At 45.2% G+C, this 14,917-nt stretch overlaps 1 protein-coding gene across 3 annotated transcripts in view; it reads left to right on the forward strand.

Annotated features, from left to right (window-relative positions):
- Window positions 1–6,876: 6,876 nt before the first annotated feature.
- The window catches only part of MEIS1 (Meis homeobox 1), a 138,422-nt gene continuing 130,381 nt past the window's right edge, over window positions 6,877–14,917 (forward strand). The window contains exons 1-6 of one of the 3 annotated variants that reach the window (XM_019635574.1): window positions 6,877–7,740; window positions 9,562–9,788; window positions 11,618–11,759; window positions 12,278–12,328; window positions 13,120–13,170; window positions 14,573–14,719. In XM_019635574.1, coding sequence (XP_019491119.1) covers window positions 7,729–7,740; window positions 9,562–9,788; window positions 11,618–11,759; window positions 12,278–12,328; window positions 13,120–13,170; window positions 14,573–14,719 — 630 coding nt within the window. In that variant the 5' untranslated portion in view covers window positions 6,877–7,728. The remainder of the gene's footprint in view (window positions 7,741–9,561; window positions 9,789–11,617; window positions 11,760–12,277; window positions 12,329–13,119; window positions 13,171–14,572; window positions 14,720–14,917) is intronic. The other 2 variants (XM_019635590.1, XM_019635582.1) reach the window with 2 other exon arrangements.

Genomic DNA, 14,917 nt, shown 5'->3' on the forward strand with positions numbered 1-14,917 from the left:
AAAGCATCCTATTCTTTTACCTTGCAAAGTAAGCAATCTCACTGCTTTAAGCAGTCAATGTCAGTCCAAGTTCTCTGATATATCCATATTTAATGCAATATTTTAAAGTCATTCTGACAGTGTCACATCAAAATGTATATTTGAAGTAGATCATTGAAACATAATATTTATGCATCAGTAATGCCCTAACGCTGCCTCCTTTTCACTATTAGGTTTTTATTAGAAGGTACCCTAATAACTAGTCATGTGGTACTAGGCTTTATTATAAAATGCTATAAGGAATTTTAACTTCAGGAAAGCAGATGAACAATTTAAAAACCTTGTATCCAAATCTATGTCTCTTCCACCAAAATCAGCTTGATTTCTCCATATTTTATTGGCATTGGACATTGTTTATGTGTTTCTTAAATCACAAAATCACTTCTATATGGTAATTGTGGTTATTCAGAAACTATGTCAATATCAAACAGAGGTCAAAGTTAGCTCCATGATTTTTTTTTGTATAAAGCTTCCATAATACTGGCGTTCCATAAATATTTTTAAAATCATAACCAAAATGTATACACTTTTTTAAAATGTTTAAGTGAACTTCAAACAGCCTCTGCTACATAAAGGCATCTGACTGTGAATTTCACCCACACTTTCTCCCACATGTGGTCTCCAAGTAAAAACAGCCAAGTTTCACGCTTTTATCCAAGATTGTCAAAAAGGAACTGCACTAAAATTTTTGTAATTACAAATTTCATTTCCCCCCCTCATAAAAGTACTTTTCTTGATTATTGAACAATATCATGTTCCATATTCCAGACATTAATTTGTACATCCTGGATTCTCTAGGCAGCAACTTGACTGTGAAGCCATTTCACACTCCAAGCCAAGCCAACCACCAATATATTTTTTCAGAGATTCCGAGCTTGTCCCACCATCCTTTTTTTTTTTCTCTTCCCAAGCTGACTTTGTGCGTGCACACACACACACACACACACACACACACAGTTGTGTTAAATGTAGGTTTTAGCTTATATCAAATGGTTGAGGTGTGCCTATACTTAATAATGTCCCAAACTTGGATTTGAAGATTTAAAATCACAAGACCTGTCCTATGAGTCTAAGTTGGGTCTTGAGGTTCTCTCGTATTATTTACCAGCACCAAATCACACTCCCCTTTCCAACCCACCCCACCCCCCAAAATTCTGGACAAGAGGAAAGTTTAAACCATAGAGGCTGTAGTTTTTCCATTGTCCAGTAGACGGCACAAAAGATCAAGCCTTCAAATGCTGAACAATCCACCAAGGCTGTTTTGTTTGGAGTGTGTTTGACTATGTTGTTTATTTTAAACAGCCAGCCAGCCAGTGTTATATCTGTGAAGCAGGGAAGTATCTGAAAGTTAAGATAACTCTCCAAGGTTTTGAAATGTAGTGATATGAAAAAGATTTTACATTTGTACAACAAAATGCTGCTTCAGATAATGCATTAACTGTTACAAAAGAGGAGTTCACAGGGAAGGGTGATTGAGAAGTTTATTATTCAAAAGTTACCTTTAAAGAAATTAAATTGACAGAAATTATAAAGTATTTCATTTTTAATTTTCTTCTAATGAATAAAGAAAATATCTACAACATGAACCTTCACAATTCCAAATTGGAATTTTGCATTATGCATCTATGCTTTTTTTATTAAACTTAACGCAGAACTCAGTCTAGAAAATTGAACATTGTATTTCAAATGGGCCTACTGTACATGCATATATAATATGTAGCAGAGAAGGGGAAGAAATTTCCTAAAAGTTTTGTGAGAAGCTTTTGGAGGATATTGGAAGATGAAGCCATGAGAAATAACTCAGTTGAAACTTTGCCTCTTCTAAAACAATGTGTGACTCTGGCTAATATTTATATTTTACCAAAAGGCTTCTATTTCCATTTTCATTCTGCAGATGCTCTTTATGTAAAAGGAGGGGGGGAGGGTAAAGTGTGGGCCAATAACTCATTTCCCAGTTAATTTTATTAAGAATTTATAGCACTGTTTAGAAAGTTTTAAGACAACCATAAATTTTATTAGGAATATTTTATTAAGCCCTCCATTTAATTAATAAAAGACCTCTATAACTTCAGAAAATGTCAGAGCTAGTAATTATGTTAACCAGTGTAATTTTTCCCCCTCTAGAGACCAAAGCATTTTAATGATTTGAAATAGAAAAGATAGTAAAGGAAAACACTCCCTTCCCCCCCTTTTTTCCCCCTTAACTTTTGCATTATCCAGTCAGAATATAGTGACTTAGGTATTGCCCCTTCAACAGTTGGAGAGACTAAGCTGACCTCTCAGTGACTTCTGAACTGGACCCAGACATTCTTTGTTTTCTGAAGCAAAATGCAGTAAACAAATCTCCCAGTTCTTAGAGCCCAGATTGCTTTGGGGCACTTGATTAACGTCTTCCTTAATCCCCTCAGTTAACCCCTCTCTCATATCACCTAACCAGGTTTCTCTCTTTTATAGACCTCTAAATAGTTTATTTCACTTTTCTCACAGCCATTCATTAGCTTTGACTTCTTGGTACCTTTCTCATATCACAAACAGGCTCTTATCTCCAGCATTCCTCTATTATCTCTACTAGATTTAAAATCTATTTTCTTTAAACTGTCTTTCCCTCCTCTTATTTTTGTTTTTTTGAAATGTAAATGCGAATGCGAGGGTGAGATGCTGAGGATGAATGCTCTTGAAGTACAAACCCCAAGCCTCCACGCAACAGGGCAACTGAAAGAGCGATCACATTTTCACAGGCATCTTAAAGTTAGGTGGCAGATGATAAACCCTTATCATCCTGTGAACACAGCTGCCAAACTCCACTGATTAACAGGCTTTTGTTTATTCTGGGCTGGCAAATACACACACTTTTCACCTTAAAGAGTTGCCTCTTTAATTTCTGAGGGTTTTGGAGCTGACTCACCAGTGTAAACTTTTGGGACAAAAAAGCCTAACTCAGGATATAGGTCTTTCCAAAGGCACAATTCTTTATAAAAGAACAGAAAATAAGGAGGGAGTTCTCAGACAGGACTGTACCAACAACCTAAAGGGGCACCACTTACTTTAAATGCCTCCTTGCAGGAGGGTCTAAACAATAGAGACCTAGGCTCCAGGCTGCCTCTTTAAAGTCCCTGTTCTCCGAATGTGGGAAGATACTCTGGTATATGAAGGGTAGCTGAGTGTGGAAGACCCATGAGCAAGAACCAGGGGCAAGTGCCAGAACCCTTCACCAGGCCAAGTTTTCCCAAGATAAAAGTGCTATTGCCTTAAAAAGCAAGTATCTGAAATAAGCTAAAGATAGGTGCTGTCCCAGAACAGGTATGAAATATCGGCGCTAGTTTACTTACTAAGATACCTAGAACTATCCTTTTACCTTTTCCTTTTAATAGGTGATTAATTGCTGCCCTGCTAAATGAGGGGTTTTTTTTATGGCTACTAGATTGCAACTCTAGACATCCTCTGTGCAATTTCTCTCAGCAAGCCCCAACTATAATAACTGTTTGCTAATTGTAAAATCCTTATCCAGAATGAGATTTGGGCAAACAATTTGTACTACTGTAATTACATTGTAAAAGTGTTTTAGTCCCTTGATTGTTCAGAATTAATCTTATAAGGGCCTAGGAGAAGCAGTAGGTTGTTATAAATGGAAAAGGGGGGGAGAAACCAGACACTTTTTGAAACTACTAAAAGTTTACTTTAAGCCCACAAAATTCAAACTATCTCCTTCTTCAAGGAAAATCTATATGTAGGTAATTTAAAGTACTTTTATAAGGTAATCTGATACATCATGGTTGAAGAGTACAATAATCTTTCTAATGCTTTGAAATGTTTGGTTGTTTGAAAAGGAGTGACTTACCTGAACGTTCTTTCCCCCGTCTCTGCTAGAAAAAAAAATTACCGGAAAACAATACAAAATAAATTATAATATTTTTAAAACCCCAAACTGGCCTTTTCCAAATTTGAAAATGTGGCCGCAGAGTTGAGGTAACTCCACGCCGGCTGTTAAAAGTCTATGGTCATCGAAATGTATTTCGCAGGAAATTTCTCTCGGTTAAATTATACTTACACAGTTTTCCTCGAAGTTCATTTAAACATCATAAACGTAGATATACCCATGTCGAGATTTGGCTTGACCTCCCCCCTCCGGGTCCCCCTACCGCCAGCCACGCGGATGCCTGGCGGGCCTGCTGGAGAGACTGTACTCCTGCCCCCGCCAGCAGCCCTCCGAAGGCGCTCAGGTGTCGGCCGCGGCCGGCTGGGGTTTGGGAAAGGGCTCGCCTGCTGCCCGCCCAGTTTGGTCCTCTCGGTAATCGGAAAAGGATTGCGTTGCCTGGCCCAGCCAGCGCAGTTTCCCAAGAAATAAACAGAGAAATCGCCTTCCTGAGACGGGGAGGTTCCATCTTGGCCTGAAATTCTGCTTCCAAGTTCATGGGGAGGGGGGAGTGTGTGTGTGAGGCAGTGGTGTAAAGACGCTGGTAATTCACCTGGATCCCCTCCGCTTTGACACGCGGGCTTGCCTTAACCTCCAGCGTGATGTATCGCGGCGTTTGTGCCAGAAAGCTACACGTGTTTGTGATGGAAAAAAGTAAAAGATCCTAAAACTTGGGGGGGGGGCGCGAAGGAGGTGGGGAGAGAGAGCGAGAGAGACAGACAGACACGAGACAGTGAGAAGCACTGGAGGGATCCTAGGGTGAGCTTTTTAAACAGTCGGAGCTCTTTCAAGGCAAAGCGCATCTGAGACTCTGGGTGAACGTGTGTCAGCTCTTGAGGCACATAAGGGACGAGTACGGTGTCGAGGCGCGGGTGGTGTGCGGGAGGCTGGGAAGACCCAGCTGCTCTGCTTCACGAGAACTCCACTGTTGGGAGGAACTGGGCGATGATTCGTGCTAAGTAGTAAAAGAAGCAATAGATGTCGTTTAGGGAGGCTACGTGCGCTTGGTGGAACCTGATTCCAGACCTCTATTCTGATGCTCTCCTTGTGTCCCCTGCTCCTCGAGAGCCCACTTAACAGAAACTTGAGCCCTACCTCTCGGATTGATGCAAATTCTTTTACTTTGCGCATTTAAGAGCTTCAATACATTTTAGAGCTCATAACCGTTTCCAAACAATCCCTGAGGACAGGAGCCCCCTAATCTTGCTCAAAACTCTTCCCCTTGCATACACCTCCCCCTTCGGGGTGACGGTTCGGTGTGCAGCTGGCGGGATGAAGGTGGGGGGCGATGGGCGCCAGGGGCCGGCTGCTTTGGGAGAGTCAGCCTTTTGGCCACCATCAGGGCGGGAATCCGGACTGGCAGTTTGCATTCCCCGCAGATCGAAGCTCCCTGCTGATCGATTATTTGATAATTGATTTTCCCCGCAGCCAATGCGCGGCCGCCCTGGCGGGAGCGCCTCCTGATTGGCCGAGCCCTCCTCCGCGGCTGCCTACCGAGATTTGGGTGAGCTCATTTTCCAATAGACCGCAGGGGGAGTTTTTTGCGAGGTTTCAGCTGGAGGGAGGGGGAAAAAATCCTGCTACGAGCCAAGCGAGCTGCGAGCCCTGCTCGGAGATGTGAGGTTTCCACCCGACTGGTGGAGCTCCTGCGGCTGAGCCAACTCGGCAGATCAGAGTCGGGCGGACTGAAAAATAAAAACGAAAATAATACCACCAAATATAATACTAAAGGGCAAGTTTAGAGTGGGAGAATAAAGAAAAGGGACTTTTTTGTTTAAGCCAGAGAATAGGTATTTAAAGGGAGAAAGTTAAAATCAGTGGTTGGCTGGATCCTCCGAGTTGTGGATAGGGGCAGCTTTTTGTCTGAAACCTCGGCACTGGGAGTTTTCCCTGAGCCGGGTTGAGGACAGGAAAGCGGAGTGGTGGTGGGGAGGGTGCTGGGGAGGAGAGCGCGGGGCGTAGCCAGGGAAAAGCTGGGGGCGCCAGGTCCATCCAGGCCCCGGCACGGCCGCGGCCGGAGCCCCTCGGCGCCTCGAAGACAAAGGCGGCGCGGCTGTAGCCCTAGCCGAACTCTCTGGCCTCGCCGCGCCGCGCCCTGGGCGCACGGCCGCCTTGTCCCGAGCGGATCGGAAAAAGAGCCTCCCTCCCCGCGGCGCCCCGGCCCCGGCTCCGCCCGCGAAGTCTGGGCCGCTCCGAGCCCGCGTCGGGTTTCGCTTTCCGGCGTTCATAAATAGCTCGGTGTTTGTAAACAGGCGCTGGGGGCACATTCCCGGCTCTCAGCTTATTGTTCCCTCCCTTCCTCTCTCACTTCGCGCAGGACGCTGGGGCTGGGGCTGGGGGCCTCCGGGGCTTGGATGTGGGGGCGTCCAGCCCCCTAAAGTGAGAAAAGGCAAGCATTTCCTTTCTTTGGGCCGGGTGTCCATCTCTGACAGCAAAAAAAACTAAGCTGGATCTGCAGAAATCCCCAGCCATCTCTACCCCACATTCTCGGGGCTCCTTAGCAGAGCTGTTCCCAACCTTGCCCCTGCTCCTCCTCCCCGCTCCCTGTTTGACTTTTCGACTTGGGGTGTGTAGTCCTGAGAATCCAGTACTTTCTGCATCACCCCCTCCGTCCCGAAAAATACTGGCAGACCCCAATAATTTCGAGGAAAGTCATGAAGGCTATGAGCGGAGCCCTGTGCAAAATAACTCCCGCTACTGCCTGCCCCGCGTTTATTCCCAATTTATTTCAAGTGTCGGCTTTGGGGAGACAGTCTGGAGGGGGAGGGAGAGAAAAGAATACGGAAAATAAAGCTGGCGGCTGGGATCTGTTGGCCGCGTTTGTGCGCGTGTGCCCTGGGTGTGTGGGTGTTTGTGCCTGGGCGTGCGATTTAATGGAGCGCCTCTCTGCCTCTCCAGTGCGGCCAGAGCTCGCATCGCGCACCCACCCCTGCCGAGGAGCCTACTTGCTGCAGCCCAATGCATTGTGTAAGACGCGACCTGTTATGGCCACCACTACTTCCGGGTTCTAGCATTCTGGTCGGAATCCACCTCTCCGCCTGTGCAACACACACTTTACACACGCACGGGGACTGCAAGCGGGCAGCATCGATTGTGGCTCCTTTAAGACAAACTCAGACAGACATTTTTTTTTTTAACCCTCCTCCTCTAATCTCCCTCCAGTGCAGCAGTTGCAAAGAGGGAGAGAGAGAGAGAGAAAGAGAAAGAGAGAGCGAGCAACAGAAGAGAGAAACTGATTAAGAATTAGGACTGATTCAAGGGAAGCGAGCGCTAGGGCTTTGTGCATTTGAATATTAACATTTGAGGTGTTCTGACCAGAAGAAGACAGAACGGATGATCATTCATTCACCACGTTGACAACCTCGCCTGTGATTGACAGCCGGAGTGGCAGAAAGCCATGAGATTTGGTAGTTGGGTCTGAGGGGCGCTCTTTTTTTTTTTTTTTTTTTCCTTTTTTTTTTTAAACTGATTTTTTGGGGAGAGAAGATCTGCTTTTTTTTTTTTTTGCCTTTTTTTTTTCTTTTTTTCTTTTTTTTTCTTCCCGCTGCTGTCTTGGAAACGGAGCGCTTTTATGCTCAGTGACTCCGGCGCTTGGCTTCAGGTCCGGTAGACCGAAGACCTGGGACTAGTAGCTCACGTTGCTGGAGACGTTAAGGATTTTGCATCCTGCTTTAAAAAATTTTTTTTCCGGGGGAGTTTGCTTATTTGTTTCTTTTCACACTGGCCTTAAAGAGGATATATTAGAAGTTGAAGTAGGAAGGGAGCCAGGGAGGCCGATGGCGCAAAGGGTACGTATTAAAAAACAATTGTGGAACTCAAATGTAAGATTAAATTGAAATGTGGCTGAAAGACACTGCTAAAAAGTTTCCTTTTTTCTGTCTTTTTAAACAAGGCTCCTAAAGCCTGGCCTAAAGCGAGAGTATTTATTCAATGCGTTTGTAGACTAATGTATGTTACATGTAATTGTTAATTCTAGTAATAAAGTTTTTCTGTAGATTCCAAACCAGCAGCTATATAAATAAAAATACAAGCTCGGGCAATCATCTTAAAAAAAAAAAAGCTAGATGCCTAATGCTATAATGTGAGCGTCAGGGAGCAGAAGTTTAGAGCTATTTTTAAACTAAAATAAGCAGCTAGAAACTTCTGTTATGTTATTGATTACCTTCATCTTTAATATCATTAGAAGTATTTAGCTTTTTAGGCAAGTAACTTTGCCATAGTACAATGGTTTTTTGGATCGGAAAACATTCATCTTTTAAAAGTAATTTTAATGTGCAATGGATTTTTATGCAAGGTAATACTTTGAAAGTTTTTCTTAGACAAGCCCTGCACTAATTGGATACTGAGCACACAGCTACTCACTTTTAAAATGCAATACTAATTTCCCCAATATTCCTATTTGAATGGTAATGTAGTGAGAGTAAAGTGAGACAATGACAACCCAACTGAGGTAGTTTCTTAAAAGAAAGGGAGGTCTACAAAAAGCCTTCCTTGCATAATTTGTGTCCTGGCCCTCAAAGCCCTGTTTGCAAAAGAAAGTTACTAGGCTGACACATTTTTCTTTACTCCTTTGGTTCAGGCAAATGTCAGTGTTCTTCCAAACTCTTTTCACACCTCTGGCTCTAAGGAGATGAAAGTGGCAATTCCTCTTTTCTTTGAAAATCATTTCACTCTTGATGCCTCAAATCTTGAGGGGAGAAAAAACTTGCCTGGAATGAACCAATGAGAAAAATCTAAATTGTTAAATTTCGCACACAAAAATAATGACAATCAATATGAAAATAGTTCTTCTGGAGGAAAAAGATGGGTGAGGGATTGTATGGGTGTTTGCTATTGAATTTGCTTTAAGTTTAAACCTGATGAGTAACATTTGCCCCATTAACTTCTAGTCCGGGAAGAAAGTTCGTAAGAGTAAAGAAAATAGAATTAACTTACAACTATAGATTTTCTTTAACATTGGGGTGAAAATTGCCCAATTCTAAATTCAGCTCTAATGTACAAGAAAAGCTACCTTTCTCTGAGCTTCACTTATAAGGGTGCCAGTTAGTTTTGTATAATTTAGCAGAGTTTGTGCAGTGTCTTGCAGGACCTAACCCCTCGCTGGCAGGGAAATAAAATGAGAAGCCTGTCTGAATTCACGTGCTTGGCGTAGCTGTTCCCATCGTAACTTTTTAAAAAATTCTCCCTGATGGGAAGGGGCTGCGAAACTAGGCAGGTTTGCTGCACTGTCCTAGCACGTTTTATTGTTGTGATTTTGAATTTCCTCCTCTAGAGACATGCTCGTTTTACCTTCCACCCTCCGGGAGGATTGCCTCCCTTTCTTTCCTTCTTCCTTCCTTCCTTGCTAAAGGATTCTGAATTTCTGAACTAGTTGATAGGGACACAAGTTAGGGCATGACCATTCATCCTAGCCGGGTCTCACCAAGAATCCTATAATTTGTACTTTAAAATTATTTTTTAAAAGAAGAAATCTCAACTTTGGAGATGCAAGGCCATGGAATTCCAGGTTGAAGGATCCGGCTGGACTGACATTATATAAGCTCCGTGCCCTGCCGTTCCCCCATTTGCCCGCCTGGCCTTCTGAACCTTGTTCTCTGTTTGCCATGCAGTACGACGATCTGCCCCATTACGGGGGCATGGATGGAGTAGGCATCCCCTCCACGATGTATGGGGACCCGCATGCGGCCAGGTCCATGCAGCCGGTCCACCACCTGAACCACGGGCCTCCTCTCCACTCGCATCAGTACCCGCACACAGCTCACACCAACGCCATGGCCCCCAGCATGGGTTCCTCCGTCAATGACGCTTTAAAGAGAGATAAAGATGCCATTTATGGGTAGGTACAATGGGCAGCTGGTTAAATAGATGAAACGCGGTGCTTCCCTGTTTCCCTTTGCCCTTGGTAAGGGGAAAGCCAGAGTTCTCTGGATTGGAGGTACATTACTTGGTGATTTTTTCATTCGCATTGCAAGGAGAATTTTGGTAGGCGGCCTGCCATCCTGGACGCCCCCCTCTCCACACACGCTCCGTGCCAGCCCGGTGCCCCGCTCCACCGAGGCCGTGCCCGCGAAGGGGTCGCCATGCAAAAGTTACCCAAGGTCCCTTGTCCCCTCCCAGACCCAGGCTCGGTAGCTCAGCGAGTTGGGAGTCCTGGCTCGCTCCACTGCGCTGAGAGCGCGTTGGGGGTTTCTAAATGTAGGCGCCTTTGTGTTGGAACGAAACTTTTAGTTTAAGGGAAAATCTTTTAAGCCACTGATTGTTCTGACTTGCTAAGTTTACTCAGTAACCGTATGCTGGCTCTGCCATCGCACAATAAAACCAAGAAAGGACAGTTGCAGGTCAGGCAAGGGGAACAAGCTTTGCATTTAGGGAGTTTGGACCACTGTAGTCAAGGAGAGGAGCTCCATCGGAATTGTTACAGACATTAAGAAACTTCTAGTCGTTTTAGTACTTTGTGATCAAAGGCGAAACCTGAAGGATTTAGAAGTTGATGCGGGGTGCTATGGGCCGTGTTGTTTTCTGGCTGCGGTTCACACACCGTGTTCTGCCGGCCATTCGATTAAGACCCTGGACTAGCAAAAGCCTTTGAAAGTCACTTGTGCCTACTGTGTGCTGATGAATTTGGGGACCTCTTTTGACTTTGCAGCAACTTTTATTTCTTATTTTGAAAAAAAAATGCAATACAGATCCTCCCCCAGCTGAACACCCTTTCTTGCTCTATTTTTCTGGTCCCTTGTGCGATAGGCTTGTTTAAACCCCAGCGTTCTCTCTGCAGTGTTAGCTGCAAATGGTTTAGGCTGTGGGACAGAACATTTGGGGAAGCTTTGAAAAGGACCCCAAACTGTTAAATTCCCAGCTGGGGCTGTGGGAGCTAATAAAAGACTTGAGACACCTCCTTGGGCATTAGAAGAAGCTTTTTTTTTTTTTTTTGCTTTTATGGGCTGAAATAAGGACATCTAGGCCCCTCGTAGTACTAGCTGCTTTGCCGTTTCGCAGAGACAAAATGAAAGGCTTTCCCGCAGGACCATTGGAAGGAACTTTATTTTGGGGATGGTGGGGGCCATCGGCGAAGGGAGGGATTGCACAGGAAGCCAAAGAGGCGCCTCCCTGCTCTCTGAGGGCCGTGGGGTGGGGATCGGTAGGTGCAGCCCCCTGACAGCCGGTTTCGCAGCCATAGACGTCCTTTCCCCAAGTTAGCTGAGCGCCTGCCACCGAGATCCCCAGCCTGGGGCTTCGCGAGGCAGCCTTGGAAGAGCCCACTGGAGCAAGCTCTCCCAGCCCCTCCGCCCTGCACCTTTCTCCTCCTCCAGGTCCTGGATGCGCAGCGGAGGGGCGAGGGCTTGTCGGGTGGGAAACTTAATTCAAAATGGCTGCTGGAACCGCTTGGGTTTATTCGTAGCAAATGTTACCAATTTCTCCGGCCAGATACGCTGAACCGATCCTCAGGCACGGGCCGTGGCTTAGGGCCTCCGACTTCGGGGCCCTAGGAGGAAGGGGAGGTGAGCAGTCACCTGGCTGGGGGGTGGGGGGAGGAAAACAGTAGATGACAAAATCAGGGAGGGGGGTCCCTGCCTTCAGCTCCTCCGGCTGCTTTTCTTGGGCGCCTTTTTTCCCTGACTCCAGACTAACCATTGTGTTGTTTGTGACTGTTGTATTTTCTTGCAGACACCCCCTCTTCCCTCTCTTAGCACTGATTTTTGAGAAATGTGAATTAGCTACTTGTACCCCCCGCGAGCCGGGGGTGGCGGGCGGGGACGTCTGCTCGTCAGAATCATTCAATGAAGATATAGCCGTGTTCGCCAAACAGGTCAGCAAAATAAATGTTTAAAAAGTAAAAGAAAATAAAAAGGGACCTCCCTCCTTCCCACCCAGCATATTTGCAAGATTATCCAGCAAATAGTACATCCTAAGCCATGCCTGTGACAACTACCCTGAGATTCCCCTCCTTTATGGGTGTCCGTTTGCGGGCGACTCAAAATCGCCCATATTCTTCCCAGCTCCATAGCCTAACGCAGAAAGCTCCCTCTGTAAAATAAAATCACCAACACCACACGCTGGAGCTGCCTTGGACTTGGCGAGCTGGGCAGAGTCCTCTAGAAGCGTAGCTGCTGGTAGAAGTCACTTTGAGCTCTGGGCTTGTTTTCGGCTTATTTGATTCACGTTGAAGGGTCTCTGCACGGGACGAACTCGGTGACACCGAGACCCTCCCGGAGGTTACATACTGCCCCCGACAGTGTAATGAGGCAAGACACTAGGAAGGCGACCAGATTTCAAATGTTTCTTTCTTTTCCCTCTTTCCTCTTCCCTCTCCTCACTTGTATTTAGATTCGCGCAGAAAAACCTCTATTTTCTTCTAATCCCGAACTGGATAACTTGGTAAGAGCCGACCCATTACTCCCCTCCCTGAGCTCCCCTTCCCTAAGCCCCCCCCCCCAACTTTGCTTTGAGAGCCCTGAGGTTTGTAGACGGGTCTTCCCTTCGCTGCAGGTCGGCTGCAAATGTTTGCGTCCACGGACAAGTGGTCCGGGACAAGATTCCCGGGAAATAAATTTATCTGGAGAGGGGCCGGGCGAGCGGCGCGGGGGAAACGCGAGCTTTTGTTTTTTATGACAGCCGGGTAGCGCAGCTCTAATCAGCGCGGGGATTTATCTCCGGGCCTGTCAGCGTGTGTGCTTAAACTTTGTGGACTTCCCAGCCCTCAAAGTCGCATCACGAGGGCAGCGACCCGACACGAGCCCCCAAGCCACCCGTTTGCCTGAAAGGTGTGCGAAAGGCAGCAGAAAGTTGGCAGTGCGGAAAGCCACAATTGGGGGACTATTTTGACTATTTTCCCTGCACACCTTCCAAGGAAACATCTAGTCCAGGGATGTGGCCCTTTGGGGGTGCGGTGGGGGCAGTGGGGCTGAGAAAAAGGAGAGAACCATGGGGGAGAGAGTGTTTATGATCCCCATTTAGATGCTTTGTTGTTATTTAGCTATTTTTTTCTCCTTAAGAAATATAAACCTCTAGATGGTACCCAATCGCTGCTATTAAGTTTTAGTGTTATTGCCATAAATCAAAATAACTCTGTTTACTGGGGGAGGGGGTGGGCCGGAGATGCTAGTGCTGTGACAGCCAGTTTTCTGCAAACTAGGAATGGGGTTCTCATTCTTTTTGTATCTTTGCAGATGATTCAAGCCATACAAGTATTAAGGTTTCATCTGTTGGAATTAGAGAAGGTAATTTCCCTAGACTCTTTTGCTTTTACCCCCTCACCCCCAAATACACAGGGTGGGGGGAGGGTTCAGAATGGCTGAAGTTCAGGCTTCTGAGACATTTGCATAAATGTCTTTCTTTCTAGTAATTAGTGTCAAGGCCAATCTTAGCGTCCATTTCTCTTTGCAGTTTAATTACAATTTCAGCTACTAAAGCCGGGATCACAAACGCCCTAGCTTTGTATTCATTCTTAATACCTTGCTGGCTTTGTATAAATAGTTGCAATTTCTATGCATCCCTGTTGAAGTTTAAAATGCTGCTGTGAGTTGCTTCATAGGTTATATACCTTTGTGGCCTCTTCTCTTCTTCTTTGCTATACCTCTGGAGGGGGGAGTTTTGTTTAGTTTTAGTGAGTTTCTGGAAGACAGTCTGAGAGCAGCGGCGGGTCAGGCACAGAGGAGAGGTGGAGGGGGAGGAGGAGGATTGGACTGGGAGTCTGGAGGAGGTGGTGGGGGAGACACATTAAACGTTTTGCAGAGACAAAGCAGAGTTGATGGTTGTGTCAGATTTCTTGAATCTGCGAATCCTGCACACACCCCACCTTCACACTCAAGAAAGGGTGTGGGATAACAGGATTTTGCTAGCTGTTCTATAAATCTCACCAATAAAAACTTAATGCATTGTAATTCAAACTAACATTAAATTGCAAGCACACTGGGGCTGCTTCTTGTGAATTCTGCATCTCAGTGATGCCTGGGGCCTGTAAGAGACCATTCCACTTACACCTAAATGTTTTGAAGCATTCTTTTTCCTTTTTTTTTCTTTAAAAAAAATCAATTTGATACATTTTTGTGGCTGTAAGTTTTTTTCACATCATGAGTACTGGCGATTTAATTTCCTTCCCTTTTTTAAGGGAAGTAGCCTAAAATATGCTTCTTATGGATAGAATCCCTAATTACAAACGTTATAGAGACCTGGGTTGTCAGGCATATATCCTATGCCACCACAGTTCTGGTCCTTTGGAGATTATATATACATGCATTTTTTTCCCCCTTAGGCACGTTGGAAAAAGACCTATGATAAAGTAACTGGATGAAATTAAATAGTGTACCTTAAATGTCACCCACGCAGGTCACCTCTCTAATGGCCACAGCTCCGGGAGCGGATGAATTTAACACGGGTGTTGAATATGTTGTAGCCTGTGAATCATCTTGTCACTGTCAATTTTCTGGGATATCTCTATTTTGCAAGAAAAGAAAGTTATTCCTAATTCTGGATGCGTCTGGGGGTCTCTGGAGGACAATTGCCCTGTGTTTCCCCTATTTGGAAGTTTGGCTCTCACAAGGGGGGTGGATTGCACTTGTCAAATGTCATTTATGCACTCCTGATTATATTTCCATTTTTTGTATTTCTGTCATAATGTAGGTACACGAATTATGTGACAATTTCTGCCACCGGTATATTAGCTGTTTGAAAGGGAAAATGCCTATCGATTTGGTGATAGACGACAGAGAAGGGGGATCAAAATCAGACAGTGAAGATATAACGAGATCAGCAAATCTAACCGACCAGGTAGGTGCTTTTCTATTTCAACATCCCTGGGAAAAAAAAATCTGTATGCATATTGCTTGCTGGGTCACTACCACCTCCTTTTATTATTTGCATATGATTAAGTCCCTTTTAGATACATTTCCATCGAAATGAAAATTTTTGAATAATGTGGCTATTATTGCTTCATTAAGGCTGGCTCTGGGATTCGACCTGGAGAGA

The sequence above is a fragment of the Hipposideros armiger genome, unplaced genomic scaffold, assembly GCF_001890085.2.
Source record: "Hipposideros armiger isolate ML-2016 unplaced genomic scaffold, ASM189008v1 scaffold_2, whole genome shotgun sequence".
Classification (NCBI taxonomy): domain Eukaryota; kingdom Metazoa; phylum Chordata; class Mammalia; order Chiroptera; family Hipposideridae; genus Hipposideros; species Hipposideros armiger.